General features: G+C 43.4%; 3 protein-coding genes across 3 annotated transcripts in view; 2 read left to right on the top strand and 1 right to left on the bottom strand.

The window, feature by feature from the left end:
* Window positions 1-1624: 1624 nt before the first annotated feature.
* Window positions 1625-2047, top strand: MELLADRAFT_68969 (uncharacterized protein; the record flags this gene model as incomplete). The annotated part of the gene is made up of 1 exon (XM_007417762.1): window positions 1625-2047. One exon carries the CDS (start codon window positions 1625-1627, stop codon window positions 2045-2047), a length of 423 nt encoding a protein of 140 aa, XP_007417824.1.
* Window positions 2048-3821: 1774 nt separating this feature from the next.
* On the bottom strand, window positions 3822-10724 carry MELLADRAFT_45873 (pleiotropic drug resistance ABC transporter; the record flags this gene model as incomplete). Its single annotated transcript, XM_007417752.1, has 28 exons — window positions 3822-4414; window positions 4490-4626; window positions 4689-4782; window positions 4850-4885; window positions 4949-4980; window positions 5064-5163; window positions 5246-5459; window positions 5529-5740; window positions 5816-6165; window positions 6224-6308; window positions 6369-6473; window positions 6537-6765; window positions 6827-6876; window positions 6942-7179; window positions 7256-7342; window positions 7427-7607; window positions 7676-7712; window positions 7773-7806; window positions 7875-8099; window positions 8167-8318; window positions 8382-8425; window positions 8485-8663; window positions 8725-9308; window positions 9375-9540; window positions 9620-9638; window positions 9715-10097; window positions 10169-10259; window positions 10339-10724. The coding sequence occupies 28 exons, from the start codon at window positions 10566-10568 to the stop codon at window positions 4281-4283; spliced, it is 4428 nt and encodes a 1475-aa protein (XP_007417814.1).
* An 8016-nt stretch (window positions 10725-18740) lies between these two features.
* Window positions 18741-19438, top strand: part of MELLADRAFT_68967 (putative SUMO deconjugating cysteine peptidase Ulp2) — a gene marked incomplete at both ends in the record, with an annotated part of 1506 nt that continues 808 nt past the window's right edge. The window contains 2 exons of the mRNA XM_007417761.1: window positions 18741-18955; window positions 18987-19401. Coding sequence (XP_007417823.1) covers window positions 18741-18955; window positions 18987-19401 — 630 coding nt within the window. The remainder of the gene's footprint in view (window positions 18956-18986; window positions 19402-19438) is intronic.

The raw sequence follows: 19438 nt of genomic DNA, 5'->3' as shown, positions 1-19438 counted from the left end.
TCTGAACTTGTTTCAAGATGAACGAGAACAGATGGGTATGAAGATTTCTTCCTCAGCACGTTGGAATGAAGTATACAAAGTACAAAGCTTTGATCACTTTCTCACCAAAATCAAATTCGAAACCTTACTCAACCCATGAAACTCTTCATTTATTTTCTTGGTGTCTTAAACAGGCACAGAGACGTAAATCGATTCACGAGGAAGCAGGTCGTGAAGCCGTCAACGATCCTTCATCTCGTTGGCGTCGTGGTGGTTTCTTTGCTGCTAGACTGGTTGAACCTCAAAGTAGTCCTTCAAGTGAAGGACATGATCAATCTTTCTCTTCTGTCAAACGTACAAAGACTATGGATATCAGATACTGGTAAGAACTTAATTTCATACAACTCAAATTCGATCTGGATTCTGTATACAGGATATTCAAACTGTTTTGTACGATATTTCACAAAGGTTGGAAATGGTAGATGCAAAACATCGATATGGATCCAATCTCAAAGACTATCGTAAGGACTTTTCAAATTAACATCGTTTTGTTTGCATCCTAATTCTTTCCGTCACGTCTTGAACAGATACCTATTGGAACGAGCAATACAACGGCGATCAAAACTTTTTCTATGTATGTTCCTATTCCTCAGTGCCTTCTGTAGAATTGATCAAGATTGACCTGACCAAATTATTGACTTCTTTTCAAGTGGCTTGATCATGGTGAAGGACGAGAGCTCGATCTGGAACATTCTCCGAGGGAACGATTAGACAGAGAACAAATCATGTGAGTCGACTATAACACGGCTCTTCAGTTGCTTTTACTCTATCATGAGTGGTAAGCGACATAGACCCTAATCTCTGTGACATTCAGATATCTCAACATTGATCAACGGCGCAACTACCTCGTTTCAATCACCTCGGAAGGTAAACTAGTTTGGGCAAAAGGTACGCACAAAATCTCGAAACCAGTCAAGATAGCTTTTTTGGAAGGCTATTGAAAAGCTCGATGGTTTGTTTCTTAGACGGTCGGCCTGTAGACACTGCTCGGGGTAGACATCGTGATCTTGGAAATGGTCAAGGAATTGTAGATGCTACTGAAGCAGAATTCAAAGCAGCTCAAGATCGAGGTGAAATCCCAAGGGATTCTGAATCTTCATTTTCCTCTCTTAGTGGTGCTTCAAGTATCTTGGATGAAGATGCTCATCATTACGCCCAAACACCTCATTCACCCACCTTGCGAGCGAAAATTAAGCGTCAATTCGATCCGAAGGCTATCATGGATAATTTATTGAGAAAGACGTTGAATGCCAATACTTGGATCTTTGTTGCTGATAAGAATGGGAACCTTTACGTTGGGTTGAAACAAACGGGTCGATTTCAACATAGTAGTTTCTTAGGAGGCAGCGATGTCCTTGCAGCGGGGCTCTTACGAGTTAACCAGGGCCAGTTGACTTCCTTGAGTCCATTGAGTGGTCACTACCGTGCGGGCTCGGATCAGTTCAAAGAGTTCCTTGATGTAATGGAACACGAATGGGGTTGTGATATGTCCAAGTAAGCTGTGCCTTAACTAATTCAAACAAGTTGGTAACAAATCAGCTGATCAAAACGCTCCGACAGGGTATCGATCTCCAGATCACTCCTCATGATCACTGCACTTGAAAAGTATGGTCAATTTACGAAATGCAAAGAGGAAGTGAAGGCAAAGGTTAAAGAGAAACTTCATCTGAGATCTCGGAAGCAGGACGAGATTGATGCCAAGAAGGCCAAAGAAGAAGCAGAAGATAAGCCGGCCCAACTCGCAGCTCAACGACTTAAAGACCGAGAAAGATGGTTAGAATATCAACAAAATGCTAAAGTTGCATTTCAAGCGGGCGAAGCTGAGCGTCAGGCTATCAAGACCGCAGTAGGTGCTGGCAATAAGTTGAATGGGAGTACAACGCTACCAGCCCTTCCATATGACGGCAAATCGATACAAGAAATGACTGATCATCAGCGGATAGAGCGTGGAGCTGCAGTGAGTGTTTGCCTGATCTTCAAAATTGTCAAATTCGAGCGCCTTAGCTGATTCAATTGGCTCCAAACTTAGTTAATTGCACGAGCAATGTCACGTCCAATGAAGTCAGCTGAAGAGTGATGTTGTTACATTACATAGGGATGTATCCTGTCTTGAAGTCTGTTTTGTTTTGTTGTATTCATGATACAAACGAGAGCCTCATTAGGAGGCATATCAGAAGCATTTTCTTGATTTTTCTTTGTCATTTTATCTTATCTTATCTCATTTTCAAGCACGCTGAATGGTTGTCTGTATAGTAATCAACAGTCAGGTTGATATTTTCGACATCTGAGAGTTATAGTCAGAGATCACATGTACCTTGATATCTGTAATGCTTACGGCGGCGCCAGCTGCTTCATCGTAATCACTATAGAGCAACGCAAATGGTCAATGTGGATGATTTGGTAAGTATTGTAGAGAATTTCAAAACTTACTGCCATTCTCCTTCTTCAAACTCAATATCTGTAAAGACGCTCTTCGTCTCTGCACCTTTGCACGACCACTGACCCTGCAGAAGAAAGCATTCTGTGTGAGAGGCAAGCGACAAAGTTGAATGTGGAACAGAAATCCAGACATACCCTAGGATCAAATTCTGTAAATTCACAGCCACGGCAATCTAGAACACAAAGTGTCACTGGGTCCGAGTCTGGACAATAAGCCGTTGGTGCTTTGGCATCAGGAGCCAAAAAAGCTAGACGAGGAATGACAAAATCTGTCAAACAAATGTGGAATATGATCTCAATTGGTAAACGACTAAACTGGCAGAAGCTTCTTTCTGTCAATACCAAAAAAATTAGCATATTTTGATGATCCTATTTCACACAAAACAGTTAAGGGGTCTTACAGCACAAAGTTGACATTTGTATACGAAGTTTGCTACCCCACGAGATCCAGACATCGGACGCTCGTCCTTGATACAAGAAGTAAGAAAAAGACGAAATTGATGAGTAATCTTCAAGAAAGAGTTTCTAAGAGAAACTGACCGTTCTAGAGACCCCGACCTAAGGAAATGAAGAAGATCAGTTCCATATTCGTTTTTTTTCGATTCACGGATTTTATCCAAGGTGAAGCTGACCCAATTATCATGAATTTCTCGACATCCTGAACATTGAACCTGGGATCGAAGTTTTTTTTCATCAGGATTCAGTTTTATCTTTGGGTATTGATGTTTTTGAAGAGTATAAAATCGAAGTCACCTTGAAAAAGTAAACATATGAATCTGGATTTGATGGGGTGAGATTAGTGAGATTATCTAATTCGGCTGAAAAGCAAAGCTTGAGTTTCTAGAATTATATATGAATGAGTTTTTGTGTTTCGAAGATGAATATGATTGATTTAGCTTACTACCATATTGATTAGTTTGACTGAAGGAGAAGGAGATGTCGGCAGCAGCAATTGAGTTGAGTGATGAAGTGAGAGGTTTCTATTTCAAGCTCCGATCTATCCGGTAAACACGAGATCTGGCCCGAGCTCGTCACAGAGACTTGGTCACCGCTCAAAGTCTCACATCTTGACCAAGGAACGGGCTTTGTGTTTCATTCTTCCTCCTCCTCAGGCATAGCAATGGCCTCCTGATGTCTTATGTAGCCATGAGCCATCGCCAGCAAGAAAGATTTGAAAAGTCAATGAAGCAAAAAAACTATGGGGTCTTTGAGATGTGAGGTGCTGTTCACATTCTCGAAAGAACAACAGAAAAGGTATGTGATTGGCTATTTATACGTTAGTTGGCTTCTGTTTACCGGCACAAATTCAAGATAAAACAGTCGCCTCATCTCAAACGATCAATCAAAGGACTTCAGACAGTAAGTATTGCATCATAACATTAGAGTCGTAATTTCATCAACGTTCGTCAACCATGATTGACTAAAAATAATACCCAGCAACACAAACCAAGAGATACTTGAAATAAATATGAGAAAGAAATATATATACAATATGTTAAAACGACAAAAAGATCATGTTGATAGAAGGAGAAAAATGTCAGTTCGATAACGTTGCCGAAAGTAAAGGACAAAAAATGATCATGAAGGAGAAATAAATAAATGACTCGTGAGAGCGGCATCAATGTTAATAAAAAGAGAAAATGTCAGTTTGAAAAAGGCCACTTCAATGTCATACAAATTTGCTATAGGCAATTTGACGCAAACTACGAAAAAAAAGGATCATAAAAGAGAAATATATGGTTGACTTGTTGAAGCGAGACAAAGGTGATAATAATAGATGGAGACTAAAGCAAGACTATAGGTTATCTCTTGGCGTATCTCGACGTCAAGAATTTGGCTGCGACCAAAGTGACAAAAAAGTTGAATGCGCAGTAGCAAACTAGGATCCCTAAATCTCTCCATCGATGGGAGAAAGAGAAATTTAAGGTAGCGAAGTCTGCATGATAAATTCATAGCCGGAAGAGTCAGTTTCAATTTCACGGCAGCATGACAGTCTGCTATAAACGCTTACATTCGTCTCCAACCCTGTATTGACAATAATCACAATCTGACGTAGCATTTGGGTTTCGCACGTAACCTCCCGATGAAGCGACAAACGGAGATAGCCATTGGTCACAAGTTTGTCCACTAGGAGGTTGGATTCGCGAGCTGGATTGGTTCACCTCGAAAGTCAACACACCGAGCATAGCACTGAAGAGCAAACTACTCACAATTCGTCCGGGGCACAGTTGATATCTAAATCATGTAGTGCATTCACCACCAATCCGGCAATCACCCTTGTATAAGGATCCAAATTGTGCATCCCTGTGAAAGCAACAATATCAGGATTAGGGAACAGACGTTGTATCGAGAAACTGGCACGATGACTGACATTGTCTCCAGAATTTCGGCATGACGGGCTGTGGGACTACAGAAAACATGGTTGTATTAAGACGCGGCTAAATGACATATGGAGAAGTGTCAAACTTACCAGTAACTCCGCAAAACAGATTAAGGAAAACACTGGATGTCGGACAGCGAAGGAGAGGTGACAAGTTAATATTGCGGTCAATCATTCAGACTTGCGACAAGAAATCTTGACTTACGTAATGAGAGGGTTCATTTGAGATGCGATGAAGATGCTCGGAGACAGCGCCGCGATTGCTTGACCGAGAGTCACAGCGAAGATTTCCAAGAATATAATCACTATTGGTACCAGGAGGATATAAAGTCAGTAACGAGAGAAACAGCTCAGACGACATTGATGGAACTGAAACCAAGACTCAACTCAGAAAAGCATAGCCTGCTCTGTTACTGTTCGTGTTGAAACCGGTCAGGAAATACCATAAAAGATAGTAGGCTACGGCACAGAGTATCGAATACGGCATTTCCGCCAAGAACTGGCTGACTGCAAATACTTCGTGCATGTAAGTCCTCGACGATGATTCCCGCAGAAAGATCATACGAGCCATTATGAAAGCCGGTTCGACTTGAGATATGATCTGTTCATTCAGATTAGGTATAGAGGTTAATTCCAGTGATAGCGACGGACATCAACTGAATGGGCTTACCAAGACCGGTAAAACCCCAGCCACGAATATTGAAAAAACCCTGTATTGTAATTCAGATACGTTATCACCCAAGGTCAAGAACGTCAATCCAGCAATAAGTCCAATCGAAATGTGATTGAACAATCTGGTCCACTGGTAGTCCGCATTGCGATAGAAGGCAAGATTGGCCCGCTGGAGAACAACCTTGAGCTGGAAACCGAAGGGCTGAGCGTCTGTGACGAAGTTGGATTAGTTCAGTGACCTAAAGCAGGATACTATTGGAGAGAGACAAGTGAAGCTAAACGTACAAGATGTGGCGATTTCAACGGGGCCTTCATCAGATTGCGAAAGAAATTCCTGTTTGAGACGTTCTATCTCGCGCTTATTTTCAGCGTGTTCTTCACTATCCAGCCAGCGGTCTGCCCAGTCCTTCTTGCCTCCCATCTGGCGAGAATTTCCTGCACCAATGGCCTCGAGCATGAATTCAGCAGGATTGGCCGAGTCGGGACATTCAGCGCCATTCTTTCCGAAATAGGAGCGCAGAATGTGCGAGTCCTTGCCAATGCCGCCAAAGTACACACATCTTCCCCCGCCCTTCAATAATAAAAGTCGATCAAAATTTTCGAAGAGTAAAGCGTTCGGTTGATGGATAGTACACCTACAGGGGAAGAAGAGTCTCAATAGCGGTGAGGTGAAGAAGGACTGAAAGCACGTACAGGATTGCTTGACCGGCGGCTGCTAGTTTTTTCAAGAAGCGCACGATATTGTATGCACTTTGACCGTCCAGCCCAGATGTAGGTTCTAGTAGCAGTCACGTGTGAGAAGGACATAACCGTGGTATAGATAAACATGGAAGCTCACCATCCAAAAAGAGCAGGAGCTGCGGTTTGGCAGCTAGCTCGACACCAATAGTTACCCGTTTCCTTGCTTCGACCCCGAGACCAAAACCAGGGAAACCAATCATGGCTGCCGGGAAAAGAACGGTGCGTGAGTAAACGTCTCACGGTGTTAATCAGTAACGAAACACACCATCAGCGAGATCCTCCAATTCTAACAATTGAATGACCTCTTCAACGTAAGCGTCTTTGTCGGCCACCGAGACGTGAGAAGGCTGTCGGAGATAAGCTGAGAATCGGAAGGCTTCGCGAACGGTGGCGGTCCATTCATGAACGTCCTGTTGCTCGCAATAAGCTGTGCCTCTTTGGAAGTCGGCTCCTGGAGCGCGCCCAGCGATGCACACCTCGCCTCCAATCACACCCTGTTGAAGACATGAGGCTTAATACAATCATGACAAAAGATCCAGAAGATGTGGGACTTACAGTGGTTTTTCGGTTAGCTAACACGTCAAGGAGCGTGGTTTTTCCGGCACCTGTACAACACAAAGCGTTGCCATCAGCGGGTAGTGGTGAAAACAATGCAGATGAAAACACGTACCTGAAGATCCCATCAATGCCGTGAGCGTCCCCGGTTTCACGTAGCCATAAATTTCATTCAAAAGGCGCTTCTGGCCACCTGGCACTTGAACGTCGTAGGTAAGAGCTTCCCAAGTCAACGGCTTGCGTGTCTGGATCAATCCACTAAGATCTTGCTGTGCTTTCCCGGTACGGAAATCTTGTTTTCTGCTTTGCAAACCTTCATTGAGACGCTTCCTCTCTGCATTTTCTTTAGCAAACTAAAATAAACGACAAGTTTGCTCATCTGTTAGCCGTGAGACGCAATGAGCGCTTTTGCCCAGAGCCGGGACTTACCACATTGATGGCTGGCATGCCAGCGCCGAGTGACAAGGTTTCTACGGCTATAAAAAGGCAAATCGTGAATAATACAAAGAAGGCAACCTATTGAGATCGAAAAAAAAGAAAGTCAATCGATAATAGACGTAGGGTGAAATGAAGAGCGAGTAAACATGGTCAATGACAGACTTCGATTCCGAAATTCCGCCATACGTTATCCTTCGAGTAGGTATACGAAGCTGAAATATAATCTTCTCCAATGATAATTGGGTTTCCAGGGCGAGAGCCTCGGAGAGTACAGATTTGATTTGGTCCGAGGCCGGAAGGATAAGATGGGCCATTCGGGACAATGGACGATCCAGCGCAAGTCCTGAAGGAAACGCGAGAGGCCAATTTAGTGTGCTGAAATTCTGAATTTGAATCAACATTTAAACTCACAAACTGAGCCGACCGAATTCATTGCCCATAAGTGCCGCTAGTATAACAATTACTATGTCAAAACCAATCCACATCTAAAGGATAGATGAATGCTTACAGAATGCATAGTTAACAGGATTAATGTAGTAAAGCTATCATTTCATAAAGGAATGTTAGCAACAAGCTCGAGGTAAAAAGACTCGCAATCAAACAGACTGACCCAAACGAGCCATCGTCGCATCGCAGGTTCAGGTATCATGTAGCCACTGTAAATGACCATTGACATAACGAGAATACTGGCCAAACGTGATGCCGTGTCGAAGTTGAAAGATATGGCGCCCAGGAATCTGAAGAATGAACTAAGAGAGGTGAAGGTGGTGAATACTAGCAGGTAGAAGGTGAAGAATGCACCAGCGTTGCTGACGAGCCCAGCCATGAAATACACCTGCGTACGACGTCATCAGCATGAGTGGTCATTTCACAAAGCATATAATGATAGGGAAAAGTCTCACAATTATACAAAAGACGAAAATTTTCGGGGCAGAGAAAGGGATATCGGCAAGTGTGCTTCCCAAAGCTGCTGCACCGGGGCGATAGAAGCAGAATGAAGTTTGTCGCCACATGATCGGGCGGCCGACCATCTGAGCCGGTAATTGGGTGAACGCTAGACAAAGGCGTTAGCGAAACACTCGGATCAAATCTTGTCAAGACCGATGAGACCACTCACAGATAAAGACGTTGAACAAAAGGCCAAGGAATATGACTCCTCCCCTACAGAAGGAGGGCAGATCAGCGCTGCTACTTTCAACATGATACAAGTGTCATTTTACCTCGTAAAGGCACCAGCCGAGGTCTCAGGCAAGTTAATAAAAATACTACCGATGACGATTGAGAGGACTACCGTTGTTCCCCACGTGAACATCAAGCCCAGTCTATCTTGTAGTTTAAGTTGAATCTCTCGAACAATGAGCGCTCGAATTTGTGTGAAAAGCGAAACCGTTTGAGGGGACTAAAAAATAAGAGAAAATAAGCTTCATGTAGTCTTCAATTCAAGCAGAACAAGGACAGACTCGTTTGGGTGCTCCACGGTGACGGTTCTCGCGTACGGCATTAAAGAACTCTTCACGCTCGCGTTTCTCTGACTCGAGATGAGCCCGATAAACCTTCATCTCAGCCTGCATTCGTTGGTAGACGTCGCTGGCAAGATAAGCTTGTTCCATCTCTTCAGCCGTCTTGGGAACAGTAGCAGGGTCGACTCCGTCGGCGAATTGACGTTCGTTCGGATCAGTACAACCAGTGAGGTAGTCGGCTGTGGTTTGACGTGGCAAGTTCTTGTACCCTAATCCGATCATGTATGCTCGCGCCTCGGAGGCAGGACCAAAATAGGCTTGCCTACCTTCATTTATAAGGCAAACCTTATCGAACTGGTCATAGATACCTTCTCCGGCTTGATAGAGGGTCACAAACATCGTTGTCTTGAAGATGTTAGTCAAGATCCGGAGAGACTTGGCATACGAGAGAGCGGTAGAAGCATCAAGACCTCGAGTGGAGTTGTCCCACGAAAGTACGCAAGCTCGGGTTGTAAACATTTCTGCTATTGACACACGCTTTCGTTCACCTCCGGAGACTCCGCGAACATCGGCACTTCCAACATCTGCGCAAGATTCTAATGTCAGATTCTGCAGCACGATCATCACACTGAAAGAGTGGCGATACGTACAAGTGTCTTTCGTGTGTGAGATTCCCAGCATTTGCAAGAGGAGATCGAGTACTTGCGTCTTGAAGACATTCTTGGTCTGGTTGGGAAGCCGCTTGGCAGGCGTCTTGGTGGAAAGAGCAAAGTCGAGAGTTTGTCCAACGGTCAGGGTCGCATGATGTACATCGTCCTACGTAACAAGCAAAAGTCAGCATCGAATGCAGGCAGCAATAGAAATCAATTTGTGAAGAAGCTGAGAAAAGCATTACCTCGGGATTGTAGACGACCCTATAAGAAGAGTTCATACATTCATGTGATCAGTATTTTTAAGAACGAAAATCAACCGAACAATGTAAACACGCACTCTCCCTTAAACTCCTTAGCCATAATTGCTGCATCGATGCCCCCGTATTCAACTACGCCGGTGATATCCATGAATCCGATCCGTTGGTTCGCAATGACTTTGAGGAATGTGGAGCAACCCGAGTTTGGTCGACCCAACACAAAGCACATCTCCCCAGGACGAACAAATCCATTAAAGCCCGATAAGATCGACTTGGGCGTTCGCTTCATGACCCGTTTCATAACGGCGATGACCGGGAAAAGGAAAAACTCCTTGATGGCATCGGGGAAAGTACGGATTGCAAGCCGTATACCACCCATGCCAACAACAGTAAGGTCAGAGAATACGACACCGAGCCGCTTGTGGTGAAAGCCATGTGCGTCTTCTTCTTGTGACCGTCCCCGCTGTCATGGCGTAACAAAGAAAATGTCAGTTCACACACAATTTATAGGGCGAATGTGAGAACAAGACTTACCAAATAGCCAAGCAGGTCGAACTCATCGCTATCTTCGTCCTTCTCCTGATCAAGTGGTAGAGAATGACGACTGCGGTTGATGGAAGCGGAGCTAAACAAATGCGCATTGGAGGACAATGAGGGTTGGGATTGGTTTACTTTCAGGGGTCAAAAAACTAAAGCAAGCGTACGCATGGGTTAATTGACGCCTAAGCTCGGCAAATTCAGCCTCTGCTCGAGCGACGTCCACCACGCCCTCTTCGGTCATTTCCTCTCTTCCTCGGTTATCTTTCTCAACAGCTTTGAGGTCATTTATTTCGAGAGAAAGACGAGAACCAGTACGCGTAATGTTAGAATCTCGTTGGGAAGGAGTGGGAGCCGGATGTATGTCAAGGTTGAAATCTGGAGTTGCGGTAGACATGAAGTTATGACTCAAAGTATGAGAGATTGAGATAAGAAATCAAGTAGGATAGGTAGATTTCCAGGACGAGAAGTGGAAAAGAGGCGGAAAGGAAAGCAACGATGATAAAGTCGCCAACGAGTTTCTTGAAAGTAGTACTTTATATAACGTTCCAGCACCAGGGTCAATTACCATCTACGATCAATAGTACAACTGTTTCGAAATCAAATGTTGCTGCTATTATTTTTGATAATGTTTCTCTCTTCCGCGTCCCATTGGTATTAGTTTATGCTCATCTGGGTTGTTTATCCCAATTGGGATCAGAAATGGAGCTTAAGCAGGCGCAAGCGTTGACATCAAGCGCTGGATTTGGCTCCAGGCAAGCGATGCAATTCAACCTCAGGCCACTTCATCGGCCATTTCCGTGCTTTTTCTGCCAGATTGAAAACCACGGATATTTTCTTTTGCAATCTTAATGATCAGCGATTCGTTCATGACTAAGATCGACCTCATAATCTCTCTCGCAAATCTGTGGTTGACTAATCGCGGCCGGACAACTTGTTGTCTGAGCAGGACCCTGGAGAGCGCCGAGGGAACCAGCCGATGAAACGAGGTTTTCGGATACCAAGATCCTGTGAAACCACATCTCACATTCCCTTACATGTGACATGCTCAAAAGATGCGCAAAGACACAGGCTATCTGCTGGTGTACATCTGGAAGCCACAGCGTGTCTGGTTGCCGCACAAAAGTGCAATTAAGGTTTTTTTGCCCCAAGTCTTGAGAATAATTCATACCTGGTCGGACTTTGTGTTACAACCGGATATCTCTGTAATTACATGTGCTACATAGGTGAAAGTGTATGTAATCAATAGCAAATGTTACAAACAATCTCCCGTGGCATGGCAAGCTGTCCCAAGGGCCAATTTGCCCTCACTCACGGGAAATTTACAAAATGTGTGGCCGGGGCCGGTATGATCCGTTCATCGGTTGGTTCCCTCAGTGCTCTCCAGGGTCCTGTCTGAGCGCGGTTGACAAAGACAGACGAAACGAACACACCGGTGAGCGCGCATGAAAATACCTAGAGATTTATGAGAGGGGTGCTCGGAGAAGCGATGTTGGATTTTCGTCTAAGATTTGAACTGTCGTTTTGGACCGTGAGTTTCCAGCACTTGAAATTCGGAGTTTGACAGGGTTTATCAACTTGGTTTATGAAGTTGTCTCAGTGACGCTTCGGTTAACCCACAAGGTTGGTGTACATCACAGAGGTCTTCGGCGATCCGAGGAGTTTGTGCAACTCCGGCGAAGCGGGCGACGGTCGATAATTGCATCAAAAGGAGACAGCGGAGGTGACCCCTGGCACACGCAAATATGGCCGCGAGGAATCAGGGAGCGTCGGGAGGATCGTCAACAACAGGTAACATTACGCATTCGTGTTAGCGTGCACGGAAACCACTGCCTTTGATGTTCGATTAGGAGTCAAAAGCGGCGTAAAAAAACGAGATGTTGAATTTCTCGGAGAGATCTTTCCGTAAATGGCAAATTGTTGCAGTTCCCAACTTCCCCGAGCCTCGAGGTTGGCATAGGATGTTATGTAACAAAGTGGAACCCGTGAAACGGCGGATGACAGTTCGGCAAACTGGTTACAGGTACGAGCTACTCTCAAAAGAGGTGCAACGTAGGAAGCGAGTGACAGATCCCCCCAATGGATCCTGGTCACCACAAGCAGACACAATCCATGTTCCCTTTGCTCTCCTTTGTTGTCTCCTTCATCCAATTTCTCTCAGAAATAGTGTTAGCAGTAATATTAAAAAAGTTACAAATTTTCATTTCAGCAAATTATATTTAAAAATTCTATCTTGTCAATTTTTTATCTGTTATTAGTTATTAGTTCAGTTAGAATTGTCAATGTTTTATTTTCCCGCCCACCATCCTGCTGCCAAGCACGGGGTTAAGTTTCACGTGGTGCAAGACTCATTTTCTCTTAGATTGTTATTTCTCTTTCATACGAGCGGGGAGCATCACAGTGGGATAGCTCAGCGCCAGTCAGGGCCACCCACAGTGCTCACCTCTTTTTTCCTGCCTTGGCTGGAAAATCTGCAAATTCAGGCCCATGGGCCACCATGAGTAGCACACGTAACAGGACCCCGGAAAGCTCCAGGGGAACCATCCAACCTAAAACCACCCAGATTGACCTTACCAATACCCTGTGACATGGTATAAAAACCCAAAAATTGAGCGTAAACAATTCCTGTTTTGTTGGTAGGTTCAAAGAGCAAAAATCACCAAAAATCTCTCAGGAGAATGATCCATTCATTTTTGGTTGGTACGTACGTTCAAAAGAGTGTGTTTTTGGCCTTTTTTTCTGGCTCAAGACAAAACCATACCTCTCACGTCTGTAGGTCTGAATTCAAAAACATGATTTTAGCTCCAAAAAAAACCAAAAAAATGTTTTCGTTGGTACGTCAGTGTTTTTTTTTGACCCCCAATCCATTCCGTTTGGGTTGGATAGTTCCCCTGGAGCTTGCCGGGGTCCTGACGTAACCAGTTGCCATAAAAGGAGCCAAACTGATCTCTGTAGACTAAGGGTACTCAAAGTAATGTATGTAGCGCTACATACTTCTTGCTATATACTTTTTTTGGCGGGGAAGACAAGGCCAAAAGTATATTTTTTTCTTTTTTGCCGCCAACAAAAAGTATGTAGCAAAAAGTATGTAGCGCTACATACTTACTTTGAGTACCCTCTGTATGTAGTCCATTCTCGAAAGGACAGACGGGTAACAGACGCAGACTGGTCCCGGACTCAAAGTGCCCCGGCTGTGTGACAGGCGTGACACGCCTGTCACAGGAGGCATATGGGGAAGCGGTGGGACCAGAGAGTTAGAGTTTTTACACTCATCTAGACTCATCTCTCTATAGCACCCCTTCTCTCTTCAGTCTGCGCTCTGGGACACTACAAGTGCTTTATTCTCTTTCTCATCCAAATTCAATCCTTAATAAACCTGAATAGATAAAACTATTTACTTCTACATAGTCAACATTCAAGAACAATTGTTCAATTTTTCTTCCTCTATTTTTCATCAGGTGAATGTGGAGACAACTGGCAATGAAAAAGTTTTTGATAAAATATAGATCAAATCACATGATTCAGGTGAGGAGACAAGTGGAAGAGACAAAGGCCGCGCAAGCACTGAAGGAGAAAGAGCAAGCAGAAAGTAGAGCTAGAAGGGCAAAACAAAAGTTCCTCCTCAGGAACCATCTTTTACCTGAGCCTTGAGATGGGCAGATTCCGCACACTCCGGAAGGAAGTGATCTACCAAACTTCAACTTCAAACACATTGATAGAAGTGAACATGGAGGGGAGCACTTAGGAGATGAGTGTTTGGAGAGGAGTGAAGAGGATGGCCCTGGGTTGTCAAGTGATTCAGGAGATAGTTTGAAGGAATCAGCTAGGAAGACAAAGACAAAGACAAGATCAAAAGGAAAGCAGAAGAAGAGATTGAAGAGTGAAGAACGGAGCTTACAGTCCTTGAACCTAGATGGAGGGAAAGAGAAGAAAAGGGGCTATGGGCACCTGATCAAGAAATACCACTGTAAACTGAAATTCATAGTAATGATTTCTTCATATTTCCTGGGTGGTTGTCTCTGTTGAGCCTTTTTTTGCTCCAGGTTGCAGATTAGTCCTCATCTGGCTTGACGAGAAGGAATTCCAATCCAATTGGTGTCCCCTTGGGGCGTTGCACTCCTAAAGGGTGTTGAATCATGTTTTGGATTGGCCAGCTCCAGGCAGGCTCCTGTTGTTGCCAAAAGATTGTACTTTGCAGGTTGAACTGACAAGGGTGATGTGGTTTTTTTTGTCATCCAGATATCAAGGACTCAAGGCAGCAATTGCCAAATGAAGGATGTCAAGAGCCAAATGATCAAGATCAAAGAGATGAGAGATTGTTGACAGACAAGTTGGTGGAGGAGGTTCAGAAAGGAGATCTAAGAGATGTTCAGTTGATTAGAGCCAAGATAGATAGAATTGAGAGAGAAGTGGGAGGAAAGAAGAAAGAGAGGGAGAAGGGGGGAAAGGACAGAAAGAAGGAGAAGGATCCTAAAAATTCTAAGAAGAGAGAAGTAGAGGATAAGAAGGCTTATGGAAACCGCCCAAAGAAGGATTCCAAAGGAACAGAAGAGATGGATCCTCCTCATCTGATTCAGATTCCTTGTCTCATTCCTCTAACCCCTCCTCCTCCCACGGTAACATCAACCACTAACCAACCAACCTACATAGACTGTGAATCCCTTGCTGACTTGGTCATACACAACTTAGTTTTTCCGACCAATGTTTTCACCCGTTTTTGGATTAGTGCCGCTTAAAAATCTACCCAGTACTACCCTTGATGTGTTCCAATACAAGTGGGCTTGTAAACCAGTCTATAAAGATGTTGAAAATGTCCAGCCGCACCAATGGGACAGTCAAAGCACCTACTCAGTGGTGTGTCACCATTGTTGTCAACTGAAGGAAGTTTCCTGCTGCACAGGAAACTCCTAAAGTATTGACAACACAACCTGACCATCTTTGAACACTCAAAATTACATATAAAAATATCACTTACACCTCTCACACTCTAGTCTCAAGAGTGCAACATTTAGAATGTACTCTACATAACAATGTATCAAGAAATATGTCATATAACAACTACATTCCTAATTGATTTGAACAAATTAAAAGGATAATTACTAATCTAGATAATAACCAAACAAAGGTGTTATCAGAAAACCCTGACCAGGCATAACAAGTTTCAAGAACTCATCAGCCCTGACCAGGCATAACAAGTTTCAAGAACTCATCAGCCCTGACCAGGGCTCAGTCCAACCCTTATAACAATAAAACAATTAGGACCCTGACTAAGTTTAACTAGCAACAACTTTTTCAATCACAACAGGATCAGTTAGATATCAAGCTATGATCACGAAAAACAGAATTGGCATCTTTTTCCAACTTAACAAATAAACCAAAACCAATATCACTTCTGAACTATTAAAAGATCACCAGTAACCCATTCCTAGATTTCTGTTTATCAATACCCCATTGTTATTCTCTAAGCCTTCTGCTCTTAAGATTGTTCTTTCAGCTTTAACTCCGAGTTATTAAACAGCTTTCTGTTTCTTCTTACTTTCTATCTCTCTATCTAACTTTTCCCTATGAGGTTACAGATTGTTTAACCAACCGTTATTTGACTAAAGTCCCTAATCCTACTTTACTCCTTTTACCCTTCTTTTTGATAAAAATCTGTTTTATCAAAGCTAATGCTAAAGTGTCACCTAAGAACTTTAAACATTGAACATGTATTCATCTTAGCAGATTTGGAAGTGATTGCACTCACGAGTAAACTGGCAGCAGTTTGATTCCGCACCATAGACAACAGCAACAAACAATTGTGGTTTCTTCACATCATTATTTTACAAAGAATTGAAAAATAATTCCTCTCTAGTTAGAAACTACTTTCCAACTTGAAGAGATACATTTTGTAAGTTTCATTCATCTCTAGATTTATAAACTTTACCACTAAAGTTGAGTCTCAAATTGACAATGGTTACAAGTCCATTCCAATGGATGCAACTGCGCTGGACACTTGGGGAAAAAATTTCAGTGGTCATCTGTGGTTCTCTCAAATGTTAGCTCATGCTGTCTGCCTCCTCAAGAAGTTCAGGGTGGTTGTTCCCGGCCGGGTTCATTTAACTCGTGAAGAAAGATGTACTATGTTTGCTTTGCATGTGAGTCCAAAATGACAGCACCTTTTTGCTTGCATACAACCAAAACTAACCACCTGATTTGTGGTCATTAGATTGTGCAGTTAGTCTTGCAGAAACAGATTGGAACCCATCATGTAGGAAATGAGCCAATCTTTTGCTGAATCAATTTGTGTGAGACATTGCATAGTGGAATTCCAAAATTCATCAACTCCGACTGTGACTTTGCCACCAGGCACAACAGGGACAATTTCCTTGGCCGTCTTCTTGCATGTTTCACCCACTGGACATACAAATACCATGATCAAGAAGCATTAGTTTGTGGCTTTGAAAGAGCCAATAAAACTGACCAGTTCATCTTTTTTGGAAATAACCAAGTAGGCCTTGGTTCTTGCACAACCCATACACAGGATGATTACAGTGTTTTGTGTCTACCCACATAGTGCCACAGTATAGGGTTAACTCAACTACCTTTGTATTACCCGGTAGGATCACCTCCTATTGAACCCAAAGCTTGATCACAGATAGTTGGGAGTTGAAGGTCCAATTGACCCATGCCTGACTTTGGCATGTTTCAATGAAATGAGAGTTCTTCATCATATACATGTATCCATACCTTTGCACTTATACTTTGTGTGTACAGTTTGTGTGTTTTTGATCACTGTCTTTCAGGGCTTTCATTTATGAAATTTTTTTGTCTGCATGTTGGTGCGCAACATCAGATATTATGAAGCACACCTGATGCATTGTTCACATTGTTGTAATTGTGATCGATATATTGTCATCACTTTCTTTTGTTTTCATTGCATCATGCTGAGTTGTTTTTGTTTGTTCTCATTTTCAATCATCATCTAAAAACATGTTGTAACCAAAGATTGATATGTTACATCTGAGTTTTATCTCTTTCTCATTAGCAATCATCATCTAAAAGTTGTAACCCATAACCCATGTTTGTGGTGCAGAGATTGGGATTTGCTTTTTGTAACACATCTCATCCATTTGCACCTCTGGCGCACTAAACCAACAGTACAACCAACAACAAGAAGCACTTTCCTGGCACTACCATGACCAACCGTTCACACTAGATCAATAGAGATCATCTAGATCAATTTTCAATTGACTTCTGAGAGCTCTCTAAGTCCTCATCTCAGTCAAAAAAAAATCCATCACAATATGGTGTATTTGTTCATTAAATCTCTAACTTAACTAAGTCCCTTGTGCAGAGGTTTAAAATGCCAAGTGATGCCCAAGGCACGAGGGACTTACATGAAAGGTCTTGATTTTGGCACGGAAGGTAATGGGATTTAGTAGAGGAGATCTACGATTTCCTCTCCATCAAAATCCCAATTACCAAACTTTTTAAAAATTGGTCAGGGAGAAGCGCCTGCTTCTTATCAAGAGATTGCTCTCTTCAGAAATGTCAAAAGAAAATCAGGGCAAAAGTTTCCCTTGCAATGAAAACATTGTGCTCATGAAATTTGACTCTTGACTACAGTGAGTTGAAATTCAGGTTGATAATACAGGCCGCAGCCAGCTCTTAGATTCCATGAGAACTATGTTTCCCTCTCAAGCACAACTTTCTCCCTGATTTTCTGTTGAAAACTCTGAGGAGAGCGATCTCTTGAGAAGAAGTGGCCGTTTCTCCCTGAATTTTTTCACCAAAAAACAATAATCAGAGTTTTGATGAGGAGGAAATCTTAGATTTCCTCTACTAAATTTCATTAACTTCCATGCCAAAATCCACACCTTCCATGTAAGCCCCTTGCGCCTCTGGGATCACTTGCTATCTTAAAACCTCTGCACAAGGGACTTAGTTAAGTTAGATTAAAGCTCTTCAGATTTCACATTGAGTCATGATTTTCAGGGCCAAAGTCCTTGGATCACTTAGATCAATCTGAGCTGCGCATACTAGGATCAAATAAGTGCCCTCAGACCAATATGAGTACACCCAAATCAAGCTCAGTGATCAATCAAGCCTTCATTTCCAACAGCTCTCAACAGCTCCAATAACCCAAGCACAGCCCAACACCCAATCAACACCAATTCCAACCAATTCCAACACCATCGCAAAGGAACATCATCATCATCCAGGGCTACAGGGTGGCGCCCGCCGCACAACATGGCTAGTTATAACACTAAAGTAGAAACTGTTGCCATTGTGAATCAGCTGTTTGTTTGCCGTCTGTTTGGGCAAGCACTCAAGCTTTGCATTCAAAAACTATAGATAGGTGGTTGTGTTGTATTCCTTCCATCTTTCTGAATTCAAATCAATTGAAGTAATCATTCTTGATGATTACATCAACACTTAGTCTGTAGCTAGCGGGAGACCAACAGTTGTGGCCAAGTTGATATCGTATGACTTGACCACATATAGTGCCTCCTCTTTCTTATTCTTATTCTTGATCACCATCATTTCATAAATCATGATTCCCTAGATACCTGGATCTAACTTCCGCATGTGGCAACACTGGACTGGTTGCACTGTGGCAGCACGCAGCAGAACGCTGCGCAACAAAAGTATGAGGGCTGCATTTGGTCACCGCTGTGTTGCCCACGATGAGCTGCAAAACTCGTTGCAAGTGGCATTGCTGCCTACGTTGCTTACCGCTGAGTTGCATTGCGCTGCTTGTACATATGAGCTTACATTACAGCTCCCACACCTGGTCCCAAAGTAGGCCCGGGCATGTGGTGTACTATTCCAGCCCAAACCTGCAGCTCCATCTAGGTATCAGGATGAAGTTGACCTTCAAGTTTGATCAACCCCAGACTTCCGTACCACCAACAACGGACCAATCAAGGTCCAGCTCAAGGTCCAGCTCAGCACATCCACCTACTCAACCTCAATCTCCTTCAACTACTGAGACTGATGCGAATCCCGAAGTTCCTGCTATGCCACATCAATCCAGCCGACCACCAGTTGTTCGAAAATCAGCCAACATGATTGCCCCATTGCCTGATAGCCGCCGAGCCCTACCTAGCTCCAATCAAAACCCTGTTTGTACACCACAGAAGAACAACCCTGGTCCTGAGGATGCATCGAGTCCATCAACAGTGCAGGCTTCCAAGACTAACAAACGGAAGCACAAAGACACCAAAAAACACCAACAAGAACCATCGGTAAGTTCTTTCCTTAATCAGTCCATCATATACTCCT

Source organism: Melampsora larici-populina (genome assembly GCF_000204055.1).
Source record: "Melampsora larici-populina 98AG31 unplaced genomic scaffold MELLAscaffold_78, whole genome shotgun sequence".
Taxonomy (NCBI): Eukaryota; Fungi; Basidiomycota; class Pucciniomycetes; order Pucciniales; family Melampsoraceae; genus Melampsora; species Melampsora laricis-populina.
This window is presented reverse-complemented; position numbering and strand designations above follow the sequence as displayed.